At 46.7% G+C, this 16,448-nt stretch overlaps 1 protein-coding gene across 2 annotated transcripts in view; it reads right to left on the bottom strand.

Moving 5' to 3' along the window:
• Window positions 1–16,448, bottom strand: part of CNKSR1 (connector enhancer of kinase suppressor of Ras 1) — a 415,561-nt gene that overhangs the window by 11,390 nt on the left and 387,723 nt on the right. For both annotated transcript variants that reach the window (XM_069622809.1, XM_069622810.1), the window contains exon 20: window positions 9,469–9,650. In XM_069622809.1, the coding sequence (XP_069478910.1) occupies window positions 9,469–9,650 (182 nt within the window). The remainder of the gene's footprint in view (window positions 1–9,468; window positions 9,651–16,448) is intronic.

Below are 16,448 nucleotides of genomic sequence, written 5' to 3'. Positions count from 1 at the left end.
ACAGAGTGTGTGAAAACCTTGCCAAGGCACACGTGGAGTTGGTCAATTTCAAGGCCATGCTCCCAGCAGAAAATACCTTCCGGGCCCAACCGTCAAAGTGATTGTCATCTCCTATAAGAAGACTCTGCATGAGCCCCAGGCTCAGGTCCACCAAACTCCACTTCCGGGAGTGTCCAGTCCACTTACATCATGGAGGGACTGCCTCAGCTCCTCCAACTGACTGTCACCAGAAAGAACTGGAGCATTATCCAGGTCACCAGGTTCCTCAACCTCAGACCTTTCCTCCTCTTCGAAAATATCATCCAGAGGGGGTTGAAACCCAGGCCTGGTAGACAGAAGAGGGTCTGGAGGCCAAAACCGGCCTCACAGACTTCGATGTAGCTTTCCTTGGAGGATCCATGATGTCTGGGTTCTCCAACGGCAAATTTCAAGAAAAAATCCCCGAAGGTGCCGATAGCATCGAAGGCTTCAACGTCAAGAGCGTCGACAACCTCGACGTCGTGAACGCCGAGGGCATCGGTGTCGACACAGGTGCCGACGCCGCTGTGGGCTGATATGACAGCAAGGCGTCAATGTCTGAATCGGACTAACACAGCACCGAACGAGTGGACGCCGGCCACGAGCCCTCAATAGGTTGCTGCGGTCTCGCTGGGGAAGAGGACCGAGACTTAGAGACACGTCTGTTGCGACTTTTTGATTCCTTGTCCATACGGGATCTCCACGGCTCCCGATGAGTGTTGCATCGCGAACCCGAAGGCGTGCGAGCCACAGAACGAGATTGAAGACACCAGAAGGCACGACCAGACCGGTGTCCTGCGAAAAATCGATATAGATTTCTTGAACGCTGCCCATTCCTCCGGAATCGAGGACTTTGTAGGGCACGTAACCTTCCTTGAGGCACCATCCTCCGAGGAGGACGGGGAAGGCGACCGGTGACTGCACTTCCGCGAGTGCCAGGATGAGGAAGACGAATGGCGGGAACCACTCCGGGACCGAGATCCTCGGGATTCCATCCGACGCGGAGAGTCGTCCCTCGAGTCATCGGTCGAAACCCCCTTGGGCTTGGAAGTCCGGGACTTAACAGGCTTCGAGCTCCTACCTGCCCGGAGCTTCCCCTTCCACTCCTGCAAGGCCTTTGCAGTCAGCGACTGGAATTTCGAGCAGTCGTCCGTGTCGTACGACTAGCCAAGGCACCACAAACAAATGCGGAGGGGGTCGGTGAGCGACATGTTAGGCTTGTAGTCCCGGCAGGTCTTGAAACCAGACCGTGGAGTCAGAGGGGTCGAAGAGAAAGACATCTTCAATGAAGAAAACACACGAGGCACGCCGACTTTCGCGGACAAAACGGAACTGAGGCTACGGGCACCGTGCGTCCTATTTATAACATCCTGTGACTTTGTCCTCGAGGGACATGGACCCGACGCCATCGACGCAGGATGCCCTCTGCCAAAAAAGTTTCCGAAGTGCACAGCTGTGGACATTACATGTCAAAGATGTGGCATGCATTGGAGGACACAATCCATTCGAAATTAGGTTTTGTTAGCATAGGCCATTTTGATTTGACAGACTCCACTAGGACAGTTTTGTTTATTGTTTGATGGTCAAGACTACACCCGTCTTAGTTATAGGGCAACGTAGGAGGTTCTCCGACCAACATTTTCAATAAAGGTTTTACAAATTGTATCCATTGTGATAGTATACTTGTGATACCATGCCCCCCTTAAAGTAGGCACTGTAATTCTCTTAGGATAGGGACACGTGGTCAAATATAAAAGTTCCTGCTGGGATGCATGCACCAGTGAGTTAAACAGCGGTAAAGGGTGCAGGTGCATGGGTGGGATGCCAGTGAGCCATCAAGGCTGTGAGATTGCTAGGGTCTGGACTGTGGATCTGACATCCTCAAGTGGGAGGAAAGGTTTCATCTTCCAGAAGAGTGCTAGCACATAACAGGCGGTTTGGGATTTGTTGCCGATATGTTGCTTGCAGGAGAGATTGCTGTCAAAAATTAACTGGAGTGATTTGGCACATGGGGCCAAATGCGCTTTGAATCTGTCATGGCGTATAACATTCAGCCACCCTGGATGACGACCCGTTTAGATGGGGGCCTAGTACAATGAATTTTGTTTTGGTAGGATTAAGTTTCAGGGTGGTGCACAGAAGGAGGGGAGGCCTTTTCAGAGGAATGACATTTCTTGAGTACAATTCCCTTTGAAGTATAACCGAGTGCTGTCTGTGCATTGGTGCAGCGAAATATCAGGGTTATTGGGAAGAGATTTTGCTTAACCATGCTGAATCTTATGAAAGTCAGTCCAAGGGTGTTCATTTGAAAACGTAATGGTCAGAATGGTTGCTTCTGTTCTTGATGCTTTAGGGTCTAAGGGACTGGGGATGATTGGCGCTAGGGCTGTCCCTTTCCTCTCTCAACTTCCCCGGGCCTGAGACCCACCTCCCAGCCCCAGACCTCCCTACCGGATTGTTAGCCACTACCAATCGGTAATGCCTATCTTCCCTACCAACTATGACTATAGGTCTTTTCCCTAAGACTCTGGGTACCTGTCTCCCTAGGGAACTTCTAGCTTTCCCTCTCCCATCATTGATTAGTCTATGGGAATAGGGAATGGTGCCTTCTTTCACCCTGCGTCACGCACACTCCTTACACAACCTCTGACACTTGACACTTTCCTGTACTAATCCCTTAATCTATTCTCCTCCCACCACATTACTGTCCCTCCAATCTCTCACTCCGCCTTTCCACCTACATCCTTCGAGCTTACTTCCTTTCACACTCCTATTCCTTACTGCTGCTTGTACTTCCAACTATCCCTCGACCTTGGCTCCTTTTCCCTCCTTCCTCTCACTCTACTTCACCCACCACTCGTTATAATTTCTATCTCAGTTAATGCCAAAAGCACCACCTCCTCTCCCACTCACTGTCATTCTTCCCACTCTACTACTGTTCCTATTTTCCTACCACCACTACCTCTCTACTACCTTTACTTCTCAAAGAAACTCAGGAATATGGTGCTCTGCAAACTGCTCTCACTGTTACAGAACCCGGGGATATGCTGTCCGGCTGACCCTCTACTAACCCGTGTTCTTAGACCTTCAAGGAGTCTCAGGGATATTGTGCCCTGTACAACCTTCTCGCAGCTACAGAACCCAGGGATATGGTGACTTGCTCACCCAGGGATCTGGTGCCCTGCTCACCCCTCCACTACCAAATACCACTCTACCACTTTCATTCATCCCTTGCTATTCCTGCTACCCATCTTTATTCCCAGAAACTACTACTGCTACCTATGCTCCTACTGCTATCCACTCCACCCTATTACTGCTATCCTATTACTCTACCTCTAATACTCACAGTCACCATTCTCTCACACAAACACTCCGCAGGCGCCCTCCTTAACACACTCCAGTCGCTCTCGCCTCCTCTGGTCTCTTGGTCGCCCTACATCTCCTGTCCTCACCCAAATAACCCACAGTAGGACACTTGCACACACCTCTTTAAATACTCCACCCCACTCCCAGGATTGGCCACTCACCCCATCCAATCACTTACCTGGCTCAAGGGGGAGTTGCAGGGGGGAGTGTTTAGGGAGGCTTCAAAAAGGGCGTGTAAGCCCCACCCTCTTTTCTGGAAGCATCTCTGGCAAGTAAGGTGGAGGAGTTTCTGAGGAGCTGCAGTCCCGGTTGCATAAGGCCTTCAATCATAATATCTCTGTTGAGCTGATGGAAGCCTCATTAATAAGACCTCCTCTTATGAATGGTGTGTAGATTTCTGGAGACTTTGCTACACCGCTTTGTCACGTGGCCGGTTTTAGGCTGCCGGCGGTGTGCTGCAAGTCAGTGCAAACTCCTTCAGTGTGGTGGCTTCCCTCTGCTACCTCCCGCTGTTGTTCCTCCCCCCCCATCAGTGTTCACGGGGAATGGAGGGGGTCTGTACACACTCGCGCAAGCACCAGAGATTGTTTGGGGTGGACTCCCTCCCTTCCCTGAAAGCCTGTAAGCAGTCCTCATCATGCTATCAACATGAAGTTAGCAATTCTGACTGTTTGGTATCGGTCCAATAGGTAAGGCAAACCAGTTGGAGATTGGGCCTGTGAACACCATCCTATGCAAGAGTAGGCTTGTGAAGTGGTTGTCTGTGTCAAATGTGGTAGAGTTGTCAAAATGCAGGAGTGGCCTTCACCCACATTTTGGAGAGTTTAATTGATGAACCGGGTGGTGACAGTTTTCGTTTCGCATCTTGGGTCTAAAACCAAATTTGTAGTGACGATAGTCACAAAGCAGGCCACGGTGGTAGATCTGAAAGTTAAGTTGGCTGGCAACTGCCTTCCCAATGATTTCATCAATGAATGTAAGGGTCAAGTAATGGACAATAGTTATCTAAAGCTAGAATTTGTTTCTTAAGGAAAGGGCAGATGAATCCTACTTTTATGGTGCTTGGGAAGATGCAGTGAACAAGTGTGGCATTGACTATTTGGAGGAGGGGCGAAAGGGTGGATCCTGAGAAAGGTTTCAGGATGGTGGAGGGACAGATGTAACTCTTATACAAGGTAGGTTTTAGTGAGGCAATGGTATCAACGAGGCCCATGTGTGTGATGGGTGTGAACAGAGGGCACCATCAGCATTATGGTGCATTGCAGTTGGTTGTTGTTTACTGCAGGAAGCCTAATCTAGAGCGGAGGACAGTGAACCAGTATGCAGTGAATAAGGGGGAGGGGGGAGTGTTACTGCAACAATAGAATGATTCCAGCAGAGAAGGCCAGGCTGCAGGACCAGTGGCAAGAGGGAGGAAATCTGACAGCAGTGAAGTTACCAGATAGGCTTTCATACCAGCCGCCAGAGCTCCCTTACAAGGAACTCCATTGAATTTCTCAAAAACACATTGCAGTGCAGATCCATTGGAGAGCCTTCCTCAAATAGCCCTGTTGAAGGAGCTTATATTGTCCTTATACAAAACAGAAAAGCAAAAGGCACACCTTCCTCTCTTTAGAAAAAGTAATTTACACAGCCATAGATGTCCCCAAATTAGGACAAGGAGAGGCAAAGGGAGTGACAGCAGGTACTGCAAGGGGCAGGGATATGAACTAGGGCACTTAGAAGTTTGCACTACATCTGCACCACAGACACTTTTGGGTTCAAATACCGGTAGGCGAGTAGGAATGCTATGGCATTTTACTGGTAATGAAATAAATCTTTAGATTTATGGTTACTGTGTTCGAGTAAATGGATCTGTTTATCGGTGTTAGAAGAACAATCTCATGCAAAATGTGACTAAGATTCATGTTGTGAAAAGAATGGTACCATCATAGGTGCAGAAGATTTAAAGAAGGCAGATCTTTAGGAAAGGTAATGTTCATTTCACCTAGTCCTGCTCTTTCTCATCACAGTTCAGACTAATGAAAATTGTCCACCATCACCCAGACCAAAAAGCCTCCAAAGAAAACAATTTTTAGGTAGTCCTCTTCCAATACCAAAGAACCTAGGGCGATTGAATGCTCAGGGATGAAATGTGACGAGGAAGAACAGGACAAAGTGTAAAGAAGATTACTGGTAAGTAATCTGAGCATTACCACCACACCCCTTTATTCCTATTCCCAGTCCTAACTATTGTAGAATCCCAAATGCACCAAGTGACCCGTAGGCAAGACCGACCCAGGAGTGCTGCAAAAACGAGTGCATCTTTAATGCCCAGTCAAGAAACAAGCAGGGCCCCTATGGGAGAGCAGACTGCAAAGGCAAACCAGTTGTATGAATGTCCAGATACAGTGCATAAATGGATACATTTCATCTGCTGCATGAACCTTCACACCCAGGGGAGTTGGAAAACTCAGCTGGCCACCAACTGTGCCCCGAGAAGAGACCGATATAGTCCCAGAACGAAGCCACCGTGCAGAAACCAGGCTATGACTGGAGAAAAACAGATGAGAAACAGCAGATTGTTCCTGCTGCACCAGGACATGCAGGAGCCTCAGTACGGTTCATAAGAGATGACAGTATAGGGGGTCCTGCAGGCTTGTCCAGATATGCAGACGTGAGCAGAGAGGCCAAGCTATCTAAGGTCATCCCTCTCAATGTCCAAGCCACCCATTGCCAGCAGTTGATCAGTGTTGTCTCCTGCCAGGAACAGAGGGGGAAATATAGGAAGCAGAAGAAAAGGGATTGCTGCATGAAGGAGGAAGACAAAAAAACATGTTCTGGTGTTATCATGAGTATTCAGGCTGAATTGAGCGAGAATCGCCTTAAAATCAAAGGGATGGGCGGAGACATGTAGAGGAATGTTGGAGATCAGTGAATGGCAAATGCATCAATCATCCAGGCAACCTCCTCCAAAACAGTGCTGCAGATAGAGGCAGTGTGCAACTGAGCTTGAGGTAAACATTCACCTCTGGCCGGCCGAAGTCGTGACTGACTAGGTGCAATGCTGACGGACATCTCCCGAGAGGTAACAAAGTTAATGCTGAGAAGGTCTACCAGGGTGTTGTGGACTCGCATGATGTGCAAGACTTCCAGAGACAAGTTCCTCTCTGCCCATGAACTCAGCCAGAGAGACAGAGGACATGGAGGGAGAATCCACAGGTCTACTATCATGTTTTTAAAATGCTCATCCAAGACGAGAAACCCATTGGAGACCTGCAGGATGGTTTCCAATTCCCTCCAATTGGAGGATTGGAGAGATTCCAGGGGAGACCATCACCCTTGCACAGTTGTGGTCCTCAGGAATTAATCAGTGGTGGTGACAGATGACAGATTGAGGTATAATGCCTTGAGAAGATTGGCTGGTTTCCACCAACACATTAGAGAGGGCAATGTCTGGAATGGACTTTGTGAGGTTTGATGACTTCTGAGACCAATAACGGCAAAGATGCAAAAGGATGGGCTGCATGTAGATCTCTGTCCATGGCATGACTTACACAAAGGCCAGCATCATAGCCTGTGCTTCTAACCATCTGGCTAAAGACTACTTCAAATGGCATATCTGTCTTGTCTCCTGGATGATGCAGAGAGCTCTGGTTTCCCAACGATTATACCCTGGAGGGTTTCCGTTTTGAATTTAACATTGGGCACATATTTGTTCATCCCTTGAGGTCCAGAGCCTATCTGAATCCTCCTAAAATCTTGCGGCCAAGAAGACTCTGGAGTAGCAAACCTGTTATAGGCTGTTCAGAGGGACGGGGTAAATTGTGTTCTTTCTTATATAGGTTCTGGCTCTCATTCTGCATTGCAGATATCTTCAGCAGATCTGAGTGCCAGGGGACAGCCAGAGGTCCAGTGCCTGAGTTATAGGGGTCGAATTACACAGTGTAACCCTTCTGGATGACCTCAAATGCAATGATTTGACACAGCGGTTCTCCAAGTATCCTTGAGGAGAAAGAGCCTTCTCCCCACAGAAGATGATGGCGGGCCACCCTGCCAATTAAGAGCGAGAGATCTTGAGTGGAGAGGGAGCTCTGATCTTCTGAGCCATGGTGCGCTGCCTGCCTCTGAACCTTAGCTTTTCCAGAGCTGTTTGGGGGCTTGTTAAGCTGCTGCACCATAGGTTTTGCATTGGGTGTGGGTGGCCTTGTCACCAGAGCACTGCATCCAGGCTGCCACATGATCCAAAACCTTACACCCAGCCTCATGGAGCAAATATTTGCCCTTGTGGTCAGCCCTAGACTCATCCCCGGACAGAGAAAGGGAAGAGAAAGAGGACACAGATGAAGGCGACAGGGAGGAATAATAGTCTCTACCCCTGTGTGCCCTAGACCTGCCCCTGGGATTAGCAGCTCTACATTCTTCTCCGACAGTCTAATTAGTGCTTTCAACTCATGAAGGGACCTGTGCTGCTACTTCTTACTGGCAGAAGCATGGGGAAAAGTGCTGGGGGAGCCCTAAGTGGAAGAGCTACTTATACTGCTACTTCACAGAGCGCTTGTGCGGGGCTATGTTTGCAGCAGAACACAACACTCTGATTCCCATTGCAACAAGGCTCATGAGGCTACTGGCAAGGGGCAATCCCACTCATCAACCAAGCACAAACCTGTTGCCAATTGTAGCCATTAATTGCCATTGAAGGGAAGCTTCCAGGATTATTTTGCTCCCACGCCCCCACCCACAGAGGGCCTGCTGCTGGCCGACGAGGTAATAAGCAGTTGGTAAGATGATCTTCTGATATGTTAAGTCACCCCATTGTATGCGGGGAACGCTGTCCTAACCAGCATGCCTCTTGCAAGGAGTTTCTACTTGGCCCTTCATTTACATCGCTAAAAGAACCCTGGCCAGCAGCAGACAACGACTCTTCCTACTTATAGGGTGGCTGGGCGAATTAGACCTCAACCATCCGCCAAAACGAGCAGAGATGATAAAGGAAAGCCTAACAGACTGTCTGGTAATCCACTGCTCAGACAATGGGCATAATGATGGGGTGGGAAAAGGATAACAAAAATACTTTTTTTAAAAGGATTTTGTTTAGATGCTTTTTTGGTGAACAAGGCCTGGGAGAAGGTGGCCGGCCTTCATAAAACAGGTCTGTGATGAGGAAGAGCAAGGCATGGTGGTAATGGCATTTTCCCTGAAGTCAGAAGGAAGGGATATGGTCAAATATAATGCGCCTCCTGTTAGGCATGACATTCATATTTGCGATAAATCTTCCTGACCTTTGTCAACCCCAGAACATTTTGCTTGGACTTAGTGATTATTTTCCCTTATCCTTACACGAAGGGGAATCTTTTTCCCCTCTTACCTAGTCTTTTACTCTTTTATGGGTGACCTTTTTATGTCTCTCCATAGTGTACGGTTGGACTTCTAGTATCCTATAACTATTGGGCTTAGGCTGGGTTGCCCCTTTGGGCTTCCCTGTTAATTTCTCTTTAATGTACTTGGCTGAACTACTGTTCCCAAGGGGTCAAGAGGGATTTTCATCCCACTTTACATTTATATAGTGAGCCAGCACACCCCAGCTTATGTGGAGTGCTGGGGGGATACAATATGTCCCTTTGCTTAATTACCAGCAGCATTTTCATTACAATTGCAAGCTTACTTGAATGGCTGGTGGCAGTGGAGTTACCTTTGTGGCTTTTTTGTCTTGTTACTCGCAGGTTGTTAAATTAGCCTCGGTAATGCACACAAGGGCCAAAACATTTTCAGGTGGTACCGCCTTATACTAAGAGTGGAGCTTATGTACTGCCTCAGCTATGGTTTTTATGAAGTCTGGTAGGACATTAGAAACATCGTCCTTTACACCACTTTAACCAAACCACCCTACCCAATGCACAGGTCATCACAGCTCCCATGCAGAACAGAATGGAAAGAAAAGTGCAGAAAAAAAGGAATGCACAGTCATTCATTATGTGCTGTTGGACTGTCTGTATGTGTTTCCATACTGACCATCATTCATACACACCTGTCTACCTGGCCATACGAACCATGCTGGTCAGTCTGTTTCTGTATTGGGGCACTGCCTACACATCTTGTGCGTACCTTCAGGGTGCTCTGCAAAGTCCGCACCTCGTGCACCCTCTCGTTGATCACTGGGTTCTTGTTGCGTTTAGCGAAAGATTTGCGAAACTGCTCTCTGGTGAGAAGCCGCTCCTGTCCGATGAGTGAAACACCACCCTGCTTCAGGCACTTAAAGAGGGTATCAATGTCATCAACCGGTGGATCTGAAAAATGGATTAGTGAGGGGAACATGAGTTAGAGCAGGGTATGAGACTATAAGGGCAAATTATAGGAGGAAACGCAAGGAGTACAAGAAGAAATATTGCTGGGAACACTGAGGGCGAGCGGAGACTGTGTGGCACACATGGACAGGTAAATGGATGGCGGTTTCAGAATGGAGAGAGAAGCCCCACAGTGCAAGGGGGCAGAGCAGGAAAGCAACCACATCAGCGGTGGGGCACAGGCTCAAGGGTGTGGAGTTTCTGGTCAATGAAATAGCTCAGGTAGACCAGGAACTGCAGTTGCATAATCGCATTAGGAAACTGAAGTATACAATTTGTACATAGAATTTACAAACAAAAACAGCCACATGTACATATTAGCAGAAACCATCTTCATGGCATAAGCAGGAAAGATATACAAATGCAAGAGTAGGAGTAAACATAATACAGTTGGCTAGAGTACAACCTATCTCAAGCCTTGGTGTGACAGTCACCTATTGTAATGAGGGACTGGGAGACTCTAAGGTAAGGGGGAAGCCACCTGCTGCATGAGTGAATCCCTGGGAGGTAGAGATATATATGACAAATATTACATACCTGTAATCATCTTTCAGATGCCTATCTGATTCACATGCTTTACAATGGCCGATATCTTGTGGTTGGTGTGGAGTATTACAAGATGGCTTTTTCGAATTCAAAATGGGAAAATGGGACATTGACTGGGCGTGACTAATACTATCCCTACTGTGACATGCACTGTACCCATGGTCCCTCTTGCGTCGAGGTCCGCCGATTATTTTTCCCCGACCGAGGCTGCGTGGAGTACACAGTGAAGTGTGAATATGAAGAAATGTACAATTTGTCTATGGTGCTTCAACTCCCATCAAGGGGTGGTGGCCAGGTACATGTGAATCTAAGCAAGCATCAGAAAGACAATTAAAGCTGTATAATATTTGTCTTCTGAGGCTTTTGGATCTGCATAGACTAGCAAGCAGTACCAGTCAAAGGTGGTGGTTGATTGAAGGAAACGATACAAACAAATGTTTTAACACGGCTTGTCCCACCTGTGAGTCATTCGTGGCTTGTGTGTCAACACAATATTCTAGTGGCATGTTACAATAAAATGCTAATGTAGCCCCTGTGTTACATGTGTACTGAGCTTAGGGTGTAAATGGTAGTGTCTGGTTTCCTAATGCGTAACAGTACTGGATGCACCTTACAATTCATCCAGAAATAGTAGCCTTTGAAACAGGGTCCCAGTCTCTTCCGGTTGTCAAGGAAAACAAAGAACCATTCTGTTTTTCTGAGCGGTTTAGTTTTGTTCAGGTAATACATAAATGCCCTTAGGACATCCTGCATGTGGAGCACCTTTCACCTGTGTTCTGCAGGTTTTGAAAGAAAGAAGGGAGATGAAATGATTGGTTTATATTAGGGGGTTTTACAAAAGTTACCGTCTGGACAGAAGTTAGGAAAGCCCACCTTGGGTGAGCAGGGTTCCACTTCTTAGGCAAAGGTACGGTAGTAATGGACAAGCATCCAGTCTTAGTCTAAGGAGGTAGGAATGCTGTAGTAAGCACACTGTGGTTCAAGAAAACACTATTATACTGTAGAGTTATATAACAAATAGAGATTTCTTTTATACACAAAGGCACACTGTTATAATTTAAAGATCAAGTACGTACTAGAAAACATGTAAAATAGTATGAGAACACTTAAAATACTCTTAGGATAGTAAACCACAGGTGTAGATTATTAGGGGAGTTTTCCTAAAGTCCCACTTGGAGGTAAGACCAGCTATCCCAGTGCTTTGTAAATCCCCAACTCTTAGTATCAGTCTGTACTACTCCGAGGCCTTGGTAGTGTGCAGAGCAGTCAGGCTTATCTTAAGAGGAAGATGTGAGCTGTAGGTGAGTACACTGAACCCAGTTATTAACCAACACAGAGGTATTCTTTCCAATACTTTCAAAAGGTCGCTCCTTAGTTGGTAGTTGCTGAACACATGTAATTGCTAGGGGAGTTTGACAGGTCTATCGTACCATCGGTAATAACGCGCACCCACAAAATAATACAGTAATTACATTTAGTAAGCATACCCATATAAAATAGTGATTTTTGGGAAAGGAAAACAGTTGGTTAGTGTTATCCTAGCAGAGCTACAGGTTCTAGAGGCAGAATCGAGGCACAACAAGTCTTTTAAAGTCTAAAACGCAACCCTAGCTAAAAGGCCGTTTGGAGAGGCTTAAGGTCTTGCAAAGCAGCAGAAATCAAACATTCCAGTGGATACTTTCTAGTCTCTAGGAAGGAAGATACAAGAAGGCTTAACCAACATTGGAGCCCCTGTTAAAGGAAACCCTAAAGAGACACAAGCATCAGCCAGCGCTCTGGAGCGACTTTCTAGAATAAGGTAAGCAATACCTTTTTTACCCACAGTACATCAGTTTGAAGAAAACATTTGTGCTGTGTGCTCCGTGATGTTGCACCTCTGGACCTGACCTCCGGATTCCTTGGTCTGATGAAAGGCAGGACAATGGATGGGATCTTTCAGCAGCAGTCTCGAGGGAGGACCTCTGGCACGGCTTTCATCAACTTCACTGGTCACTATGCGGTTTCGGAGCATTTTCTGCAGCACCAACAAAGGACGCAATTTGCCCCGTCAATCTTCTTTGGATCCTGCAGGACCAAACTCTGATAAGGGGGTCTGGACAAGTTGGATTTTGTCTCTGGAGTGTCCTTGAGGGCTCAAAGACTTGGATGGATTCAGCCTTTCCACGACAATGCACTCGAAATGGGCAGCAGGTCTCCTGGTATTAGGGTTCCGCATCTCTGAAAACTCAAGGACCTCAGGAGATGGCTCAAATCAAAATTTGTCTTTGGACTGGCTGTTCCTCTTCGGAGTTCCTCTGTCGAGCAGTTTGTCTTTTTCTTCCATTAGTTCATTTTCCAGTGGTCGACTTGCTTTTCACTCCAGGAGCCTAACCTTTTATACAGTTCCAGCACTCACTCCTCTACAATCTCTCTCAGCAATTTACAGAAAGGCGTGTATGGCAGTCCAAGTAGGACATCCAGATCCCCCCCCAACTGGGTGCTGGTATTATTCAGGCACTCTGGCAGATAAAGGACAGGGGGGTGGAAAACTCCTCCCCCACTTCCTGCCCAGACACACTGGGTCTAGGCGTGAACACCCAAGGGTTCTCGCCAAAGGCCACACACACACGGCCACGGCCACACCCCCACACACACACACACACACACACACACACACACACACACACACACACACACCCCTCCCCCTCCCAGAAGGGCTAACAAAGACCAACCATGCTATAAATGGCAAAAAAAGAAGTAAGCCCCCAAGGTAGTCCTTGGGTGCCCCTATTGTGCACTACCGGTGCTATGGACATCACACAGTTGGTAGAACATGTCCACTCCCACCAGCCATATCTAGGCGGTTGACTATGTGACTAAAAAGTAATAGGAGCATAGAGAAGGGGGCTATTAGTATCCCTTTGGCACTCCACACAAGGTGGGGTGTGCTAATCCCTCATCTATTAAAGGATAGTTCCGGGACTTTTTTTTTATTGTCCCTACGGTTCGGCCATGTGTTTTTAAGCATAAATCGGTAGATCGTAGAAAACTTTCCTATGGACCTTACCCGACTTTTCGTCCATTAACGCACTCGAAATCAGCCGCCATTTTCTGATAATCCTATCATTTCCCCCCATCGACCTGGCTCACCTGCTTTTGCGGCACTAAATCAAATCCCCCGCCCCTGAAACAGACTTTATCAAAACATTCATATTCCCCACCTCTATCCGTGACGTGACTGTGCTGCGTAGGCAAACGCGCCCAGGCGTCTTCTACGCGACTCCACACAGAAACCGGAAATCAACACAGATCAGCTCACAACACAGCGCGCCACAATTGGGAATATGAAACTGTACTTTTAAATCAAACTGCAAGATTGTAAATTTGGTAAAGTACATTTATTTGACATCAAATGTTTAGAGAATATTCAGCGATTTGCATTTTTATTTGCTCATGTTCCAAAAAGTTCGTTTTGAGGCACGCGATGTTCCTTTGCTGTACACAGGGTCTTAGATCATGTCACAATACAGCGCCACAATTCGGAATATGAAACTGTGGTTTAAAAGCAAACGGCAAGATTGTACATTTGGCAAAGTACATTTATTGGACATCAAATGTTTAGAGAATATTCAGCGATTTGCATTTTTCTTTGCTCTCGATCCAAAATAGTTCGTCTTGAGGCAAGCGATGTTCGTGTGCAGTACACAGGGTGTTGGTTTACGATAAAATAAGCTCTTCGGTCGCACTGATAATCGCATGGCTGTTCCAACAACGAGGCACTAGGCCACCACAACGGTCTGTATGTTGCATCTAGCCGTTAGTACCGCGTAGGGCATACTTGTACTTGGCGATCGTCCCATAAAATGGTCAGGGTGGTAACGTTGTTCACGCGGAGAAGCAACTGGCGGTTGAAAAAGCCATCCGCCGGTGTCTGGTACTCGTGACACATAAAATAATGAAGGATGTACCTGTTTTAAAAACATAAAAAATGAAATTAGTCTCACCATCAGATCTTTATTAAAATTATTCATTTTATATATTAGGTCGGGAAATTATTTCATAGCTAGGACAGTGCAACTGGGTATTATACGTCAAGGGGGGGCTGTAGGATACTGAGACAGTCCCCCAGTGCAGGGGTTGACAGGGAGGCAGTGCAGGTGGAGAGTGGAAGGGCCCAGGACCGAGGTCGCAGACAGTGGACCAGTTGTAGCAGGGGAGAGGGAGAGAGAAAGCAGAAGCAAAGAGGAAGGTTTTGAGGTGCTTCCGTAAAAGGAGATGGTTCTCCTCAAGATAGTGCGCGGTACAAAACAATATGCCACATAGAACGAACAAGTACAACTTAACCCGTCTTTAAAGCTACTGTATAGTAATTAAATTGCGGTATAAACGCATCTAAAGAGTTACTTACATTATATTTGCATTTTCCATTGTGTCTGTGCGTAGGGCAGCCCCGAAATACCACTCCTTCTATGCCGACGTTATTTCTTCTAATGAACGAACATTAAATGGCTTTCGTTTCTGAAATTATATTCATTATCGTTTCTTACGTTATTGCCCCACACCCCCAAAAAGAAGTCTTTCGGGATGGTCCCGGCCTGTCAAGGTCAAATAACAATAGAACCTTATACTGAGTCGTGGGCCATTCCGGCACCCGAGAAAAAATCAAAGCAGCTGACCTTCACTTTGAACGAGCACACATTCCTAGTTAGCTACATTCAGTGTAAGGCCATCTCACAGGACTCACAGAGCAATCACTTTTATTTACACAATACATCGCTACACATATTCAATGGGCCTGCGACATGAGGAGACTCGAGAGAACAGACAATCAAATTAAAATCATTTAAACCGTGAAGTGTATTTCTCAATGAGCTCTTCTTTAGGTGGACATGGAACAGAGGCAATGTTGGGTGGCAATGCAGTTGTCCCCTGCACAGGTTCGTTCACAACTCCATGTATGTGCCTATCTAGGACATCAACAATAAGTCTCTCAATAAAGTCATATTGCACATCCTCAAACACTGGTTTGATAACCCATTGTTTACTTCTTTTAGTGAAGGCCTTATTGTAGCGAAGCGTCCCTAAAGTTCCGGTCGTCCTACTTTGTTGACGGCCAACATTATGGTTATGTGCCAAGAACGCTAGAAGAGTCCGATTTATCATGCCCTCCATGCCAAAATGCAATCGTTTTGGCCTGTACTTTAGGCACATATTGTGGAACACCTCCAAATCTCCTGTGTGGCAGAATTCCGTGAGTCCCCTCAAATCTCTTGTTATAGTTTTATCAAATACAATCTTTTCAATGGCTTTGTGAGTGGGTGATGAAGGAATCAACCACTTCTTCTTCCGTGCCTCCTCTTTGGACAAATAGCCATGTTCACAATTGTGGAAATGTTGGTTTGTGGTCCAGCGGTGAACGTTGCTACAGTGTAGCATTACTGACCGCCATTTTTCCAGTAGAATTTCCAACGACCCTCCACATGTTTTTGAGCTCCACCAAAGATGGTTGCTGATTGACTTGGACCACTGTGAAATACCTTGCATATCTTTTTTTTACCTGCAGCCGACATTTTTTTATTGATTGTTTTTGCAAGATGCCAAACGTCAAATTGGTGATTTATATTTTTGTACTCTTCTCTCATTGTCTTGGCAATTGAAACGTGTCTGTCCGTGGCTATCAGGTCGATCACCATTCCCCGCGATTGTAGTTCTTGCAATGATGCTACAAAGCCAACTTTCTCCATGGCCACTGAGGATGTACTTTGTGACACCTGCACGACCACCGAACTCACAATTTTCTTACTTTCCATGTCCTGAAAGTGGTAGGTGCAGTACTTGGCTGAAAATCCTGGGCTGTCGCACTGTCCATCACCAGCTAGCCTGAACCGTTTGCCCGCGAATGTACTATCAATAGACATTTTTTCCATTCTCCAATCTTTGCTAATGGCTGGAAATAGATAATCGGTTTGGTATTTGTAGAACTGAGTTTTCGCAATGAAATGGATTCCCACAAACTGAAAGAAAGACTAACTTTTTAAAACTTGAACCACTAAAAAGTGCAGCCGCTGCACAAAGTAGATTGCCTGCTGGCAGTTGCCCCAGCATGGGTTGTGCAGACCATGAGAAAGGATATTTTGTACAGGTGGCATGTATTTTAAGGTTAGTGCCTCGAATTGCACGAGTCACATTAATCAATGGCTCCCCACATACTTCCCC

Source organism: Ambystoma mexicanum, chromosome 11 (genome assembly GCF_040938575.1).
Source record: "Ambystoma mexicanum isolate Mex_15411 chromosome 11, UKY_AmexF1_1, whole genome shotgun sequence".
Classification (NCBI taxonomy): Eukaryota; Metazoa; Chordata; class Amphibia; order Caudata; family Ambystomatidae; genus Ambystoma; species Ambystoma mexicanum.
Note: the sequence above shows the minus strand (reverse complement) of the source record. Positions and strands in the feature narration are given on the sequence as shown.